The sequence below is a fragment of the Solanum lycopersicum genome, chromosome 10 (assembly GCF_036512215.1).
Source record: "Solanum lycopersicum chromosome 10, SLM_r2.1".
Taxonomy (NCBI): Eukaryota; Viridiplantae; Streptophyta; class Magnoliopsida; order Solanales; family Solanaceae; genus Solanum; species Solanum lycopersicum.
Window position 1 is genome coordinate 2,936,779 of NC_090809.1, and position 17,482 is coordinate 2,954,260.

Here is a 17,482-nt window from a genome sequence, read left to right on the forward strand (position 1 = left end):
TATATGAACATGTAATTATTTCAAGTTTTATGATTTTTCAATATTTTTTTATTTGGCCTATGAAACTAAATTGTCTATACAGTCTCCAAGAATACAAGTAGTTCTTTTAATGTAAAATCAAGAGTAGAAACAACAAAGAAATTCTGCATGCATAGGGTGTGCTTGGTACGAAGAATGTTTTTCTTGAATTTCTTATTTATTTTCTTGTGTTCGACATATTAGCAAAAAAATATTGAAGTACTTGTCTATGATCTAAGCTAATCTTATGAAAGGTAGGGTGTGAAATGGTGGAGATGAGGGCTACTATGATGGGTTGGAAATGAGGTGTGTTAGAGGGCAAGAAGAGCACAACCAATGTGAAATACCACTTGTAAACATCATCCTTTATTTGGGTTTAGAGGGTACTTGTGTGTAGCATTTTCCTCATGTTTGCTTCTTCTTCCATAATTGAAAAGCAAAAAGGAACACCAGATGAAGATATTGCATTACATTTAGCTAAAAAAAGTATGAAAAACAGGAAACTGGGGGTAGAAGCGTATCTCAACGGCAGGGGAACCCGCCTCCCCCTGAAAATATATATGCAAGAAAGAAGAAAAGACTATGGCAGAATAAACAAGTATACTGAAATCTCTTTCGCGGAATGCACCTTTCTTGCTTACGCTAATAGCTACATGCTGATGCACAGGTAAACCATCGTACTAAAAAGTCGAAAGAACATGTAGTGAGTTGCAATGAGGATAAATATCCGGTAGTTACTTCAGATCTCTGACCTCATTTCACTATAGATGCACAAACCTCTTGCAATGCCCATCACTGGCGGGCGCCATGCAAAATAATTGTTTCAGTAAACAAATTTATTTGTAGTTCCTCTGCAACCAACTCCAACAGCTATGTATCATGTGTGGTCATTTCACAAAGCCGAGCTCGGCCAGGATTAAGTAGTGATTCCGACATCACCCAACCCTGCAAGATGTAAAATGATCAATAACCTGCATAACTAAATAAAAGGAACAGCCTCTGGTGCAAGTATACCATAATCAATTTGGCAGAACAGACTAACAGTGAATTAACTACTGTCATTCCCACTGGAGCTAGTTCCATCAATATTTTGCAATTAGGATTTGTTACATGTATAATTGCGTGTCCATGAACGTTCATAACTAGTGGCAATTAGGATATGTTACTTATTTTCTAGTGTTTGGTAAAAAAAAATAAAGAATATTGTCCCAAGAGAATTTTTATATACTTTTAGACAAAGACTATGGGAGTGGAGGTGAGGTGTGTGGGGTGAAGGATTTGGGGGAAGGGATATAGGGTCTGAGCTATGTGGGGAGAAAGATTTTGGAGTTGGGAAGGAGATAATCATCACGGAATGCCACTTATTGAACTAATTTTCCGTGAACTTGTTTTCCTAGAGAAAATGTTCTCCAAAACATCTTTGACCAACCAAACCTAGGAAAATTGGAGAACATTTTCCTCCGTGCAAAAGACACCCGATACTCCAGTTCTTATTTCCTAACTCTGTTTTCCTTTTCTTACTGAGGAGCGGAGGAGGAGCAGGAACTAAAGGAATGAGATTGAAAACTCAGCTATTCTGGTTTATTACACCTTAGCCCTTCCTGATTCTTCCTCAGCTTTGTATGTTTTTTTTTCAAAGTGTAATTATATGTGATTATAGGTACAAACAGAAGGTTCAGCTGCAATTAGAAGTAACAATTTATCTCTATGTTTCAATTTTGTTTAAAAGTTAGAAACAAAAAGGATATTCGAAATAGTCTAATGAAGTGGCGAATTTCGCTTCACCTGTTCTTTAGCTTTGCTCTTGAAAGGTATATATAAAGCAGAGACCATTTTATAAGATTCTGCAACATAAGCTTGAAGATCAGCAGTTGATAGCAAGGATGCTGAATGTTCATCTTCATGTTGCTTCCTGGAGGAAGACTGTTTGTTGGTGCATGAACGAATGATGTGCAGAAGCACATGGCCCTGTATTTTAAAGTTAATTAGGTGTGGTAAATTAAGAGTTCCACATTCATCAATGGGTAAGTCAGATGTCTTACATGAAATGCTGCTTTCAGTACATCATCAGACTTGGCTTGGTCTTTGAGCAGCACATATATGTTTTCTTTGGAAGGATTGTATGTCACTATATAATGCTCCTTCTGTTGATCGAGATTGACATGCAATTCATGAGCATGAATACAAGAAAATGGTAGAATTTTGCCACATAACAAGCAAGAGATGAAAGCTTGCTATGTACACAAGACCTCTCCTTGACATTCATCCTTCCTAGAAACATACCTCAAATATGGGCTTGACAGAAAGATATGAGTTTGGATCTTGGAAAGCTTCTTTAAATCTGGGTCCTGCAACCATTTAGTTTAAATCTACAATGAACATATCTGATGAATTTATGGCTAGGTGACAAAGGAAACAATGTATATTCCTTGTAATTACCAAGAACAATAGGCCTGTGCTGTCTCCATGGAAAATTAAATATGTCTTCCCTTGAATTTCCGTCCTGCAGTGTTGGAACTCTCCCTAAAGAGCAAGTAGCACAATAAGACATCAACTCGGAGAAAAAAGATATATGGCTGTTAATTTATCTTCCCTTTCCTGCTTTGCTTCACTCGTAGTAAGTTTTTCACATTTTTGGATAACTCCACGGGAAATCAAAATGGAGAAGAAAAGGTAAAAGAGGCAAAACATAATTTCGCTAGATTTGAGTTAATAAAATGATGGAATGTCCTATTGTAAGATGAACCATGCAGTTGTGACGACAGTCGGTTAACAGCAAACAAAATCATCGTATGAAAAGAGGCTCAATCATAACAGAAAGCAGGAGTTGTGGAGGGAGAGAAGACTGCAACCAACCTGTCCTTAGGAAAGATTCTACTGCTACTGTAAATCTTGCACGGTTCAGGGTATGCAGCACAACAGATTTCACCTAAGACATACAAAAGCAATAAAACACCTTCAGTCAAATGGGAAAAGAAAACGGGAAGGAATCAAAAGAGTTTGTTAAGAGATGCAGAACTATAAGTCAATGCACACTATTTAACCTCTCGGTAAGAGCTGAAGACATATCCAAATGAGAGGAATGCAAATGTCTTGACCAAGGATGGATTCCTTTTGGAAATCAAGATACTTAATCCTGTCCCAAGCTTCATAAGAAACAATTCACACAAGTTATTCCAGTTCAAACACATTAGTAATAAGATGCAAAATAGAAACAACTAAGCAGATAAATTTGAACTCTTATTCAAGTTGAAAATAAGCCCTTCAATTCCCCCTGAAAGGAAAAAGGAAACATTTTACGGATTGTCAAACTTGTTTTTGTTATTCTTTTGTTTCTCATAATTCTTGCTTCACTCTTGTAAATTCTTTTATTTTCTTTTTTTATTATAGAGAACTCTTACATATTCTCATTACCATAAACTGATATGTTTGGAGAGAAGTGCACCTTCTGAACAATAGATCCTTTGAGATGGAAAGTTGGTAAATTTGGTGTTTCAATGTGAATAATGTTTTAGCTTCTGAATTGTGAAAAATCAAGGCCAAGATGCTGGAATTTATATTGAACACATTGATTGAGAAAGAAGTCTAATATTACAAAAAAAAACACAATCTGCCATGTAGTATTGATATATTTAATAGACACATAAGACGAGTTGAGGTGTCTATCTAGTCATGAGCTAAGTTTGAGTTTCTAACTTACAAATCATGCCAAGTTTAAGGGGCTATCTAGGTATTTAGCTATTTTGCATTAAAGTATAATATAATTAGAATAGCATAAGTCATCAAAATTTAGTTTGAAATATCTCTCTAATAATAAAAAAGATAACAGTAAAACACTGATATTATTACTGTAAATATTACCATATTATTATACAAAGTTATACACATCATAACATGTTTCACTATTTTGATTCCTGTTCTTTAACCAAATACTTCAATCACCAACGATAAGATGGAATGGAAGTACAGTAGCCCGACAATTAGTGTAAAAAAAAAGAAAAGAAATCCAGTAGTCCAACAAATAGTAATTCATAGTAAAGACCATACTTAAGTCTTAACATCTACGAAACTCCCTGGTTCAATGATTTCTTTATTTCCGCAATTCTTGAATTAAATATTGGTTTGACTTGAACTCAACCCATTTTTAGCTGCATAATATGGGCAGATAATATTACGACCCATTTTCTATTCAACCCTTTCTAACCCGCCCAAATTTAACCCAACCCACATGTTTGCCACCATTATGTGTAACAATGAGCCCAAACTTCACATTGCATCAAATCTAATGTTTCATGAGTGGAACAAACACATAAAAAACCATACCCTCAAGATATACTGTCACAAAGTTCTGATGGTTGAATGATCAGCTTGCAGATGTATTTACCAATTCATTCATCAGTCTCATAACAAGTTATATATGTCGCAAGCTTCAGGCACATGAAATATATGCACCAGCTTAAGCGAAAGTGTTAGGATTTGTATGCATATTAAGTATCATTGATATCCTATATAGCTTAATTTACTCTGTTGAATGATATTGTAATTATGTATTGATTCTCTTTCCTTTCTAGGATTGTAATAATTTAAACTCCAATAGCTTGAGGATTTAATCAAGCAGTGTTTCTCTACCTTCCCGTCTTTCTCACAAGTGTCACTTCCAACAATAAGCAAGTGAACAATTTCAGTGAAATTCTTTGGAACAATATGAAAATACAACATAATAGTCGATCACAAAGTCAATTGCAGCTTCCTACTATGTAAAACTTTCTGGCCGTTTGTTTCAGTTTGCCTTCCACCAAAGCCCTCGGAAGGGAAAATTTGAGCGAAAAGTTAGTGAGAAAATGAGTAGGTAAACAACCACATCACTTTAAAAAACAGCAACAATGGCCATAAAATATAGTGACTACCTCTTCTGCCACTTATCCCTTTCAAAAGAAGGAAATAACAGAACTGCTACTTCTTCTTGTGACAACGACACTTGAACCAGTAATGCAACCTATAGTATATTACACAACTGTGGCCAGACCAGGATAAAATTTGTTTTGAGAAGTGGTCTCAAGTGGTCATGCAATTGAAATCAGAATACTCATATTGCCAATTCATATACTTGTTAAACATTGGATTTGATGCAATGTGAAGTTCGGGATGCTTTATGCTCCGGGCTACCCTTTTTATGTTAAGATCAAATCAATATCTACAGCACCAGAATAAGAGAAAAAGAAGGAAAGAAAGATTAGAAAAGCTTACTAAATCAGCAAGATTTCCAACACATTCCCCCTTAGCTGTTACATCCCCAATATTTTCCCCTTTAGCGAAGGCCTTATATATAGGAGTACGAGTTGAAGTAGAAGTGACAGCACCTACATTCTGCACGTGATTCAAGATAAACCTTGAGGGCTTAGCTAACTATATGTCCATGCAACAGGAAAAAATATGGAAAAGAGGACAGTGGCAAACCTTTGCGACATTCGCAGCACAGGCTAAAGGAAGAAAAAACTGTGGCACGACAGCAGTTACCAGTTCAACACCAGCTCCTAACTCCATCAGAAGATCACCCGCGAACCTTAGCTGAAGGGCAACATAATGAAACAAGCATTATAAGAAAAATGAACAAGTTTAACAAAATTACAAGTTAAAGATCAACCCTTACCCATACCACAGCCCAAACCAAGAAAACAAAATATAAACAACACAAAAACACAAAAAAAAAACAAAAGAAAATTTAGAGAGGAAACAATGGAGCATGCCTGTTTTAGATCATAATCGAATTTCTTTCCCTGCCGTGCATAAAGCATCTTCCCCACCCGACCAGCACCATCCTGAAAATTGCATACACCCTCCAGTTTGAATTCATGGAACATGAAAGGAGCTGTTTCTATAATCCATTTTGAGCTCAAGGAATATCATAAACATGTAACAGTTAAAAGAATGAGTGCATATCTATTTTGGAATTATTCAACGCTGAGAGAATCAGAAGCAACAGAACAGTCTTAAACTTAGATCTTGAGCATTCTTGACTTCTTTAGATACATAAAGACCCCACCACATACACAGAGAGAGAGACACTCAAGCCAGAAACAATTAAAACTTAAGGTTTTTTTCCTCGTTCACTGTCTCGTCACAATTTTCAGGATGGATTTGATTCAGGTTAAGAAGCTTTCCTAGAAAATAATTCCACATGATTGAATGGGCGCTCCTGCTTCTCAGTCAGAAAAAATTAAAGAAAGTATCTGCTTTTTGGGTGACAAGGATTGTAGGATAATGCTTCATCTCATATGGTGACCAATGGCAGCAAGAACAACCTAATATATTGGGAAAACTTATGAAATTATAAGACCGTAAAAAGGATTAGTGGATGCTGGGAGAAACAAAAAGAGAACTGCTGAATTGTGTGAACCGCCTCATCTAAAAGTAAAAGTTTATACTGATAGAGAATGGACACATTTATTTATCCTACTATGCAACACGCTCCGGCACATGTAGGCCTATTGTTTTAGGCCAAGCACGTGCCAATATTTTTGTCGATAAGTAATGATAGAGACTCTAAATTGTCAGCTCATGTAGCATCCAAATTGTGTGAACCAACTCATCTAAAAGGGAAAACATTTGTTTATTTTAAGTCTGTAACAAAAATAATACTTGTTATTAGGATCTTTGGGAAAATATTGGACTTTGTTGGCATATAAATAGCTTTAAATACACATGTATCTGATATGCAGACTCAAATGCCAAATTGACAACCCAACTCACCAAACTTATTCCAACTTTTTGCATAATATTTTCCACATTCTTATATCAAGTCCCAACCCTAAGTAAAATGTCAAGAGAGAGAATGCAGACAATGTTAAAGACTCCATCTGTACCTTGAGAATCCAGTTAATGGCTACAGCACCAGGGGTAGTTCTATGTTTGGAGACTCCTACTGAATTTAAGAGTGTTTGCGTCGTAAAAACTCCCATTGCACCACCAAAGAAGTGCTACAAGTGGAAATCAAGAGGTAGTTGGTTAATAACCAGAACATGTTATGAAAGATTAGCCAAAAGAGCAATCAAGACAGAGCATTTATTTTGTTGCTGTATACCTTTAGTGCCCTCCATGTCATGTATGGTACATAAGAAGGTGTAACACTGTCAGGAAAACCTTCTGGAACCACATAGGATCGTATGAATGACATGAACTCCTGCACCACGTGTACAATAAGAACATTAAAAAAGTACATTTTGAATAGAGAATCTTTGTCTATTAAGATTCATGCACAATATCTTTACTCAAACGCACAATGACCATCTTACAATATACTACTAGGCACTCCTCATAGAGACGTACTTTAGTAGCTTACAGAAATTATAAAACAAGAGAAAATGTTCTGATGATTACACTAGAGAAAACCCTTCCACTTTGCTGAAAACATGCCTAATGTTGGAATTTCAGCATCGTACACTAATATAAACAATGTGCTCATGAAACAATTTAGAGAACTTCTGCTATAGCAATTTGATTTTTAGCTCACTCGCTAGTTCACCACTTGATCACTTAAGGTCAACTGAAAATTCCTTTCAACATATTTCTCCGACTATTTGAATTATTATAGATAAAGACTATATATTCTTCACAAGAAATTTGAAACTACAACACGCATAATATAGTTCTTGTTCATTGATGTGAAAGCCATGATACTGTAATCTTCCTCATTTAAGAATCTTAAACAAAGTCTCATTTTCCTTTTAACCTCTGAAAAGATTCAGGGAGAAAGCCATGATACTGTAATCTTCCTCATTTAAGAATCTTAAACAAAGTCTCATTTCCCTTTTTACCTCTGAAAAGATTCAGGGAGACATGATGAGACGGAGCTGCTTCTACCTGGCACCTGTTATTGTGGATTGTCATACAAAAACAGGCTCTGTGATTGATTAGTCGAGGTGCCGCAAGCTGTCTCAGACACCACCATCATTTTAAAAAATGAGGTAATATTGTTTATGCAACTACTCCCTCCATCACAAATTGTTCCTTTTTAATCCGTTTCAAAAAAGAATATCTCTTTCCATTTCCTTTCAACTCTTTAATTCCAACTCCCAACGTTGCATGTTTGAAATCACAAAGATTTAAATTACATTTTCCTACATCCTAAACGTTTTTTTAGTTCAAGAGTCACAAAATTCAAAACTCTATCTCAAAGTCAAAACATTGTTTATGCAACTAGTATTAGTTTTTTAAGAATTGCTAATTTATTAAATAGCTACAGAAAGCACAGAGTATCTCCAATTCTAATTCATCAATCACATCATTGTAGTAGAGGAATCAAAATAAACAAACCTCAGCAGGAGCTTGTGGAGAGTGCAAACTAACAGCACGAATCGCATTCTTCTTCTTCTTCTTCAAGTTCAATTGTTCAGAACCTACACTCTCATCAGCAAAATACTTCCATCTACGACCATCGATCTCTTCACAACAAAGCAATCTCAAACTCGAATCAACAAATTCCCGATCTACCACTCCAAAACTAGCATTTTCCGGTACTGAACCAACCGACGTCACATATGGAGAAGAAGCAAGATCAGCACTAATACGGAGGGTTTCACGAACAAGTAATTTAGCATCCGTTGCTGTTAGCGTCTGAGATGATGAAGAAGAAGAATTCGGAGGTGGTTTAAGCTTCATTGTTATACTTTTTGGTTATGGAAGAGGAGAATCTCAGATTAACCAAGTTTTCATGAAGGAAAATTCGGAGCTTTGGTAATGTCGAAAACGGAGATTAAGAGGAAAAAGTGGTGGGACATGTGGAACACAGAAAAGTTAATTTTTTTTAAGAGGCGTACGTCGTTTGCATTACTCACTAATATTTTGGGATAAAGAAGGTGGGACCCCTATGGAGTCGGGATGACAATAGGACGGGGTAGGACCGGCATAAAATGGGTTTAGTCAATTTGAACCTATTTTGCTCCGTCCAATATAATTTTATTCTATCAATATCGATTGTGGTGGAGTGATGAGACTGTTTTTTTAATTTCGTATGAAACAAAAAATCATGTTAGAAGTGCTATCCTTGAATAAGTATGGATTTTGGATACTGGGTGAGTTTTTTCTCATTTCGTTGTATTATTGAACTATTTTTATTTTTACTATTTATAAAAAATTTAAGTTCTGTGTAAATAAAGTTTTGATTTATTTTTATTATTCTTTAATACTTACCTAAATATAACAAAATTACTTAAAATTTATTTTGGCTTTAATTTTTATATATATATATATATATATAAAAGTTGATCCAATCAATGTTCTTACACCTAATTGAATGGAATCTCCAAAATCAATCCAAACATATGTGTTCTCATATATGATCCGAACTCAATGCGTTGTGAAATAACAGATAATAATTATCCAAATATAGTACTAAGGGTCACAAAATAAACTTTACCATTTTAAAGATTTTTTATGTCAAATTCGAAGCCCCTTTTTCTTTCTATAATTGTATTAATCGTCTATGCTAATGCAAGTATTCAAGATATGGAAGAAGGTCAAAGTCTTTGCTTAACAAGATGGATGCAAGTATCCAAGGTTTGGAAAAAGATCAAAGTTTTTGCTTAACAAGATGGAGGATTAGGTTTTCGATAAATTCTTGGAGTTTTTCAAACACAGTAATAAGCAAAAATAAATAAATAATTCATATATTGAAAATATGATTATAAAATTGAAATCTAGGTTAATACAAAAAGTATATTGGATGAACACCATGTAATTCCTATTGTTGTGTAAGTGCATAAAAAGAAGGATATACATATCGTCAGCATATGTCTAACATTGAAAATAATCTCAAAGAAATTGTAAATTCTACATTTGTAATGTCACACAAAAACATACTCAGCCATTTAGCATATCATAACATAAAGTAAATAGAAATGATACGAAAATTTTAAAAACTTTTTCATACAATTAAAGTCTTTATAAAAGTAAACGGAAGTTTACAATACCGTCTCAAACCATCTAAAACATCTTGAATAAATCTTTGGGACCCAGCTCATACAAAAGTCTAAAACAAAAAAAAAGACATAATCACGTCCTTGATATTCTGAGGACTCACCAAATCTTCGACTCCTTGATCTACTAGAAACCTAACCAATGAGATCAAACTCAATATCATCGAATCCTACATTTGATAAGAATGTAGGCAAAAGTATGCATTAGTACAAAATGTAATAAATATGATAGCTAGCATAACATAAGCGTTAGCCAACATAAAACATAAGTTTTAAGCATAAGAGTTAATAACATAATCTCCAACATAGACATATATAAGCATTAGTCAACATAAGGCATAATCCATACACATATGAGTTCTATCATATTCATAATATAGTCTATACTTAGACTTTCATATCATAAGAGAATCATTTTCAGAAGTAACTCCAAAGTATATTTGTGAAATGTATAAATAAGACCCTACAATCTCATCCATACTAAGTATCCCTTTTAGGTCATCATAATCATATTCACCATCCTTTGACTTCATCTTAGTCAAACATATCATAGGAAGCAACTATAGCAACAATCCAAGCTAAACATATAAGAGAAACACTTCATAAGTAGCTCCAAGTTATACTTGTGCAATTGAGGGATAAGACCCCATAATTCTATTCATACTAAGTATCATTTTAGGTATCATACATACTCATTAGTTAGGGACTAGTCCCTCTCTTAAAACCATTGAACACTTACAAGATACTTCTTGAAACATGCCTTAGTTCATCGTTCATGGACAATGGAAATCACCTTTTAGTCCTACATATTTTGGAAGGCCTTTCAAGCTATAATCCATACAATTCATTGCTCATGACATAATACATATTAAGAAATCATAGGTATTTGCCTCCATGTTCACAATAGAGTGTTGTTTAGGTATTCGCCTTTACATTACTTTATAAGGATTATAGGTATTCGCCTCCATGTCCGTCATGATAAGATATATGTATTCGGCTTCATGTCATTCTAAAGGCTAATGGGTAACAACCTCTTGCCTTGTTGTAGAAATCATATATTAAGAGTAGTCACTACACACTTCTCATATTATGACATGGCATATCACCTCATGTTTATTAATCTAGGAATAAGGGACTTCACCTCACATTCCTCTCATACAAAGGTCCTTGGGGAATCACCACAAGCCTAATCAAATTTCATAGTCCTTGGACTTGAATTCATTTTAGGTGAGCAAGGTTCCTTTCAACAACACAACAACATATCATGATCATAGACATTTCACTCTCAAAGTATTGCTTAAAACATATACATAGATTTCATAAAATATGCATAATATCATATATGGCCCTTTTAAGGATCAAAGCTCGGATCAAATCAACACATCTAGAATTACTACATTAGACATGAATTTCATCATAATTCTAGTGATTCTATCACTTCACACAATCATTCACAAGGTAGATTAGATGGGTAAAGTCCTTCCACAACAACTCTATCTAGTAATCTACCATTATCATATAAGTTTCACTCTGAAAGCCTTAATATACATAGTTCATCATATTGACTTTTACTTTCAAAATCCTAGTAATCAACATTCATGACTACAATTCTTACCCTCAAATCTTTACCTCTTATATTCACCATACATACCTAGATTACAAGACATTCTAGTCATAAGCTTCATTCTTAAGCAATTCTAGTCATATCTCATAATAAAGATTGAATCTCAAGCATTACTATCAGGGGCGGATCTAGGATTTGGAGGTAGTGGGTGCCAGAATATTCAAGTAAGATAAAAGGATTGATTGCTTTTAATTTTGGGTCACAATTCGGAATACTAATTTTTATTTTATTTTTATATAGAAATTGATCAAATATGCATGTTGGTGATATTTTCTTTTAGATATTCTGAGATTAGAGATAACTAAATAAATCAATTTTTATTTCTTTTTGGAATTAGATGTTTTATCAGCTGAAACTTTGAGGAAAAAAAAATATTTCAATATCGTGAATTATTAAATTTCACTTCAATATTATCCATGTAGATCCACCCCTGATTACTATTCCTTATCCATCATATATACTTTAATATAATTCAATTCACGTCTATATACTTTTATTCATACACAATTACTATACACATTATCAATTCTAGAAGATCATCTCTAAGTCTTCAATTATTTTCTTTAAGGCATAAACTCACATTACTTCAATTTTATCAATTAGGATAGGGTTAGCATAGAAATCATGTAATTTCATCTTAATAACATGATTTTCTACTAATTCAATCACAAGCAATCAATATCCACTCAATTGGATTCATACTCAACATAATTCACAATATTGAAAGAAACCCTAACGCAGATTTCTTCATAATTGGGAGATTTCTCCGGGTGACTTAAAAGCCAAAATTTAGGGGGGAAAAGGTACGTTTATTTAATATTTTATATATATTTTATTCTCAAAAAATTATAATTAATTATAATCTAATAATTAATTTTTCTTTTTCAAGCGATAATATAACATTAATTGTAATATTTTGTAAGAAAACAATAAGCATATATAAATTAATGTACGTAACATAACAATACAAATATTCAAATCTCTTTTCTTGATTGTAGTTTTGAGAACTTTTCAATAGAATCAATTATTATATAAACTATCAAAATCGTTTAAAAGTGTTAAATATAAGATTAAGATTTCACTCATCAAATATGTTAATTAAGGTATCATTATTTACTTATATAATATTTTATACTGATACTTTTCAATACATAAATCAATATTATAGTGATTGTTTTTTTTTAGAATACATTCAAAGTTAAGATAATATTTTTAAAATTTAATTATTTGATAATTTAAAGTTTAACAATTTGACAAAGTCTTAAAGCATGATTGATTCAAATTAATATGAATTAGAGAAATAATTAAGAAACAAAAAGTAATTATAAATCTAATTGTGTATGATTTTTCATTATTATTGCATCAATGATAAGATTTCAAAAAATCTGTGCATAATAACTAGTACTACATCTGTCCCTTTTTTATAAGTATTTCGAAACAAGTATTTATAGAATACATAACAACTAAAAGAAACTAGACAGAAGTAATAATAAATACGTACTTCCTTTATATTCTACTTCTCAATTTTGTTTCGTAAGATCTGGTTGTCTCTTTTAATGTATGAATATCTCCTTCATCTAAATCTGGCCTCTTATTGGAATTTGTTTTTTTTTTTTTTTTGCACATCTTCAATAGGTTTTCATAACTTAATTTGGGGTTTTCGGAGGCCCTTATCATTTGGGGCCTAAAGTCACTGCTTTAGTGGCTTTAGAGTTGAGCCGCCCTTGCTCTTGAATTTGATTGAATAATAGCGAGTTGAGTTAGATTTTAGCCGATCAAAATGAGTCAAGACAATAAACAGGTTAAGACCTAATTCAATTTAAATTTGTTTGGGCCAAAATGAGTTTGGTCAAAATAGGTTAAGTAACGAATTTGTAACGTGTCATAATACAATCCGCTCAATTTTTACCAAGTTTTAATAACGGAAACTTTCACATATAGCCACTAAGAAATAGCCTGATTACTCTCCATAGATATAGTTTGATAATTACAATCTGTAGCTACATGTTATAGGGAGGAGAGAGGAGAGAGGTGAGAGAGAGGGCAAAAAGTGTGAGAGAGATGAATTGTATAAGTATATTGGTTAGATAATTGTATATCATACATATGTATTTGTATATATGGCAAGCGAGATTTGGAGAGAGAGGAGAGAGGCGACCATATTGGGAGAGGGAGGAGAGACGCGAGCGAGATTGGGAGAGGGAGGAGAGAGGCGAGCTAGATTGGTAGAGAGGCGCGAGAGAGAGAGGGTAGAGAGTGGGAGAGAGGTGAATTGTATACGTATATTGATTAGATAATTGTATATTATACATATACATTTGTATAAAAAGCAAGCGAGATTGGGAGAGAATGGAGAAAAGCGGGCGGATAGGGAGAGGGAGGAGAGAGACGAGCGAGAGAGGGCAGAGAGTGGGAGAGAGGTGAATTGTATATGTATATTGATTAGATAATTGTATATTATGTATTTGTATATTTTGGTGAATTATACATATATAAATGTGACTAATTATACAAACTTGAAGTCAGCCCATATAATTAATTTATAATGTTAGTCATGAATGGTAATTATATCAAACTATAAATATGATAAGTAATTAAGTAGTACAAGTTTATTTAACCGCGTAATTTTCCCTTTTAATAACTTTATTTATTATTCAAAAAAGGGGCAAAAATGCCCTCAACCTTTTAGAAATGGTTCAAAAATATCAATCCTTCCACCTATTACTTTAAAAAATTCCCTTTACATTTTTTAGGTTGAGGGCAGTTTTAACATGGGAGCATTTTAAAACCATTTTTAATAAGTTGAGAGTACTTTTAACACTTTATATACTTTATTATTTTTATAAGCTTTTAGTACCTAATAAAAAAAAATTATATAACATTACATATATATAAAAAAAGTATTAGGTCAAAATTTCTCAAAAATCAATTTAGGTTACATATCAATTTAATTTTAATGGGTGAGTTGAGCTAACAAACAGACGGATCAATAATCAACCCAAACCTAAATGAGTAGGGTTGGATTTGATTTAGCCACCTCGCTATTATTATTATTAAAAGGCTTGTGCCACTAGAACCCTTTGAGCTATGAAGTTCTATATCCTCTTGTTACAAGGGCCTTGTACGTGTTTGTAATGCTCATTGCTAGATACTCTGATAAATAGTTCTCGTACTGCAACTCTGCAAGCTTACCCGGTCAAAGGTTACATACACGAGAGGAATACGCGTTGCATCTTGAAACAAGAGTCACCCATACACGAGAGGAATACACGTTGCATCTCGAAACAAGGGTCACCCATACATGAGAGGAATACAAGTTGCATCTCGAAACAAGGGTCACCCATACACGAGAGGAATACAAGTTGCATCTCGAAACAAGGGTCACCCATACACGAGAGGAATACAGGTTGCATCTCGAAACAAGGATCACCCATACACGAGAGGAATACAAGTTGCATCTCGAAACAAGGGTCACCCATACACGAGAGGAATACAAGTTGCATCTTGAAACAAGGGTCACCCATACACGAGAGGAATACAAGTTGCATCTCGAAACAAAGGTGTCCTGATAGAGCTCTTTGTCAGTATTTGTTTAAATCCAACTCTTCCCGGTTATCTTATTCACTCTTTTTTCTTGCATCTGTCGCCGAATCTCAAGAGCATCAGCCCACCGGCCTACTGCTCTATACACATTTGCTAAAAGAACATAACTTAAATGATAATCAGGATTTAGTTCCATCATTTTCTTTGCAATTCGCTCTGCAACGGTAGGATTTGTATTGCTAGTACAAGCACCAAGTAGGGTAGCCCAAAGGGAAGCATCGTTTCTGAATTCCGAACCTAGAATCAAGCTTTCAGCTTCTTCTACCTCTCCAGCCCGACCTAGAAGATCAACCATGCAACTATAATGCTCGATATGAGCTTTGATTCCATACTCATTAATCATTGAGAGATAATATTTTCGCCCTTCATCAACCATACCGTTATGACTACAAGCAAAAAGAACCGCGATAAAGCTGATATAATCTGGCTTAACCCCTTCACTAATCATCTCCTTGAACACTGCAATAGCTTCTGCGCCTTTCCCATTCTGAGCAAATCCAGATATCATTGAGTTCCAGGTAACCGAGTTCCTAACATTCATTTGGCGAAAAATCACATAGGCATAATTATCAAAGCCACATTTGGCATAGAGATCAACTAGAGCTGATTCCACGATAACATCACTCCAGCCACCTCTCCTCAAATACTGGCAGTGAACTTCCTTCCCTGACTTCAACGCTGCCAACCCTGCACAGGCACGAAGAACAGTCCCAAAGCTGTAAAGATCAACCTCCCCCATTGTCCTAAAGAGCTCAATAACAATGTCAAACTCACCCTTTTGACAGTAGCCACCCATTAACGCACACCACGAAACAGAATTCCTCTTATCCATTCCGTCAAAAACACGCTGAGACACATCAACCAACCCACATTTTGCATACATATCCACTAAACTACTATCGACAATCACATTCCCACAATGACCAGCAGTCACAATCTTAGCATGAACTTCTCTACCTTGCCTCGTCCTACCAGAATTACCTAATGCAGTCAGCACACTTCCAAACGTAAACAAATCCGGGGCCAGTCCATTCTTCCTATGCATTGTATAGAAGAACCCCAAAGCCTCCTCGTGCAATTCGTTCCTCGTGAGAGAGGAAATAACTGAGGTCCAACAAACAGCATCTGGTTCAGGCAATTCATCAAACAGCTTAAGTGCATCACCTGATGCATAATTCTTACCATACATATCAATTAACGCACTCACAATCACATTATTCTCTTCAAATCCACGGCTTATCACAACCCCATGAAATCCACTCCCTAATTTCAACTTCCCAATATCAGAACAAGCTTTAATCACAGCAGACAAAGTGAATCCATTTGGCTCAAAACCCAAATCAATCATTTCCCCATATAACTCCAGTGAAATCTTAGGCTTCCCAATACGAACATACCCCGTAATCATCGAAGACCAAGCCACAACATCCTTATACACCATTCCATCAAAGAACCTCCGAGTTTCAAGAAAATTTGAACCCAATTTGAAGTAGAGAGCAAGTAAGCTATTCCCAACGAACCGATCCGTTTCGATCCCAGTTTTGATGACATGGGTATGGAATTGAACCCCATGATTGAATGAGTGAGATTTAGTACATGTCTGTATCAATGTAGCATATACGATTGGTTTTGAAGAGATTTTTTCTGTGCTTTTGAGAAGCTTTATAGCTTGAGAGAGTAAATCTGACCTGCAAAGATGGATAATTTCTGATTCTTTAGATGGAGGATTTGTGAAGAAAGTAACAGAGCTGTAATGGCGATGACCAAGTAATTTCAAGAACATTGACACTATCTGAAGATGAAGTTTTCAAATTTAGCACTCTCCGATGGCCTTTTATAAGATTCGTTCACACTCAATAAAGTCAACTTGGCTAATTTCGAATTGATATTTTAATTTTTTCATTAATACAATGAAAAAATATATCTTAAAATATTATAATCAAAATTCATATAATTTAATTTTCAAAATCATAATTACAAATAAATGAAAAAAAAATACTATTATATATGAGCTAAATAGCTTAAAATATACGATAATGATACACCCGAGATAGTCAAGAGATTATCTTTTTTCATTCAAATCATAAAGATTGTGTTTACATATTTTCTAATAGAAAGAGCGAAACAAGGACAAAACCTAAAAATTACTCGATACTAAAAAAAAATAAATTTGACAATCATGTACATAATTAAATATTGATATTATTTTACATAAAATCTTGTGTACTTCACTGTTTGGATCAAACAAGTGGTATTTTTTTAT

At 34.2% G+C, this 17,482-nt stretch overlaps 2 protein-coding genes across 2 annotated transcripts; both read right to left on the minus strand.

Moving 5' to 3' along the window:
• Positions 1 to 472: 472 nt before the first annotated feature.
• On the minus strand, positions 473 to 8,832 carry LOC101258196 (protein root UVB sensitive 6). The gene is made up of 13 exons (XM_004248100.5): positions 8,332 to 8,832; positions 7,100 to 7,198; positions 6,882 to 6,995; positions 5,766 to 5,837; positions 5,476 to 5,586; positions 5,266 to 5,385; positions 3,063 to 3,164; positions 2,875 to 2,947; positions 2,458 to 2,541; positions 2,302 to 2,366; positions 2,061 to 2,162; positions 1,804 to 1,986; positions 473 to 963 (listed from the first exon to the last, which is right to left on the minus strand). Exons 1-13 carry the CDS (start codon positions 8,674 to 8,676, stop codon positions 889 to 891), a joined length of 1,545 nt encoding a protein of 514 aa, XP_004248148.1. The 5' UTR covers positions 8,677 to 8,832; the 3' UTR covers positions 473 to 888.
• A 5,655-nt stretch (positions 8,833 to 14,487) lies between these two features.
• On the minus strand, positions 14,488 to 17,379 carry LOC101257609 (pentatricopeptide repeat-containing protein At1g03540). Its single transcript, XM_004248420.5, has one exon. The coding sequence runs from the start codon at positions 17,000 to 17,002 to the stop codon at positions 15,209 to 15,211; it is 1,794 nt and encodes a 597-aa protein (XP_004248468.3). The 5' UTR covers positions 17,003 to 17,379; the 3' UTR covers positions 14,488 to 15,208.
• Positions 17,380 to 17,482: the final 103 nt, after the last annotated feature.

What these genes read in the sequence shown, in the direction of transcription:
- LOC101257609 (XM_004248420.5), bottom strand. Translation starts at nt 17,002, where the DNA reads ATGTTCTTGAAATTACTTGGTCATCGCCATTACAGCTCTGTTACTTTC.
- LOC101258196 (XM_004248100.5), bottom strand. Translation starts at nt 8,676, where the DNA reads ATGAAGCTTAAACCACCTCCGAATTCTTCTTCTTCATCATCTCAGACG. An exon ending in GCACAGGCCTATTGTTCTTG is followed by an intron (nt 2,367 to 2,457) that starts GTAATTACAAGG and finishes AAATGGTTGCAG; the next exon opens with GACCCAGATTTAAAGAAGCT. An exon ending in CTGTCAAGCCCATATTTGAG is followed by an intron (nt 2,163 to 2,301) that starts GTATGTTTCTAG and finishes CTCGATCAACAG; the next exon opens with AAGGAGCATTATATAGTGAC.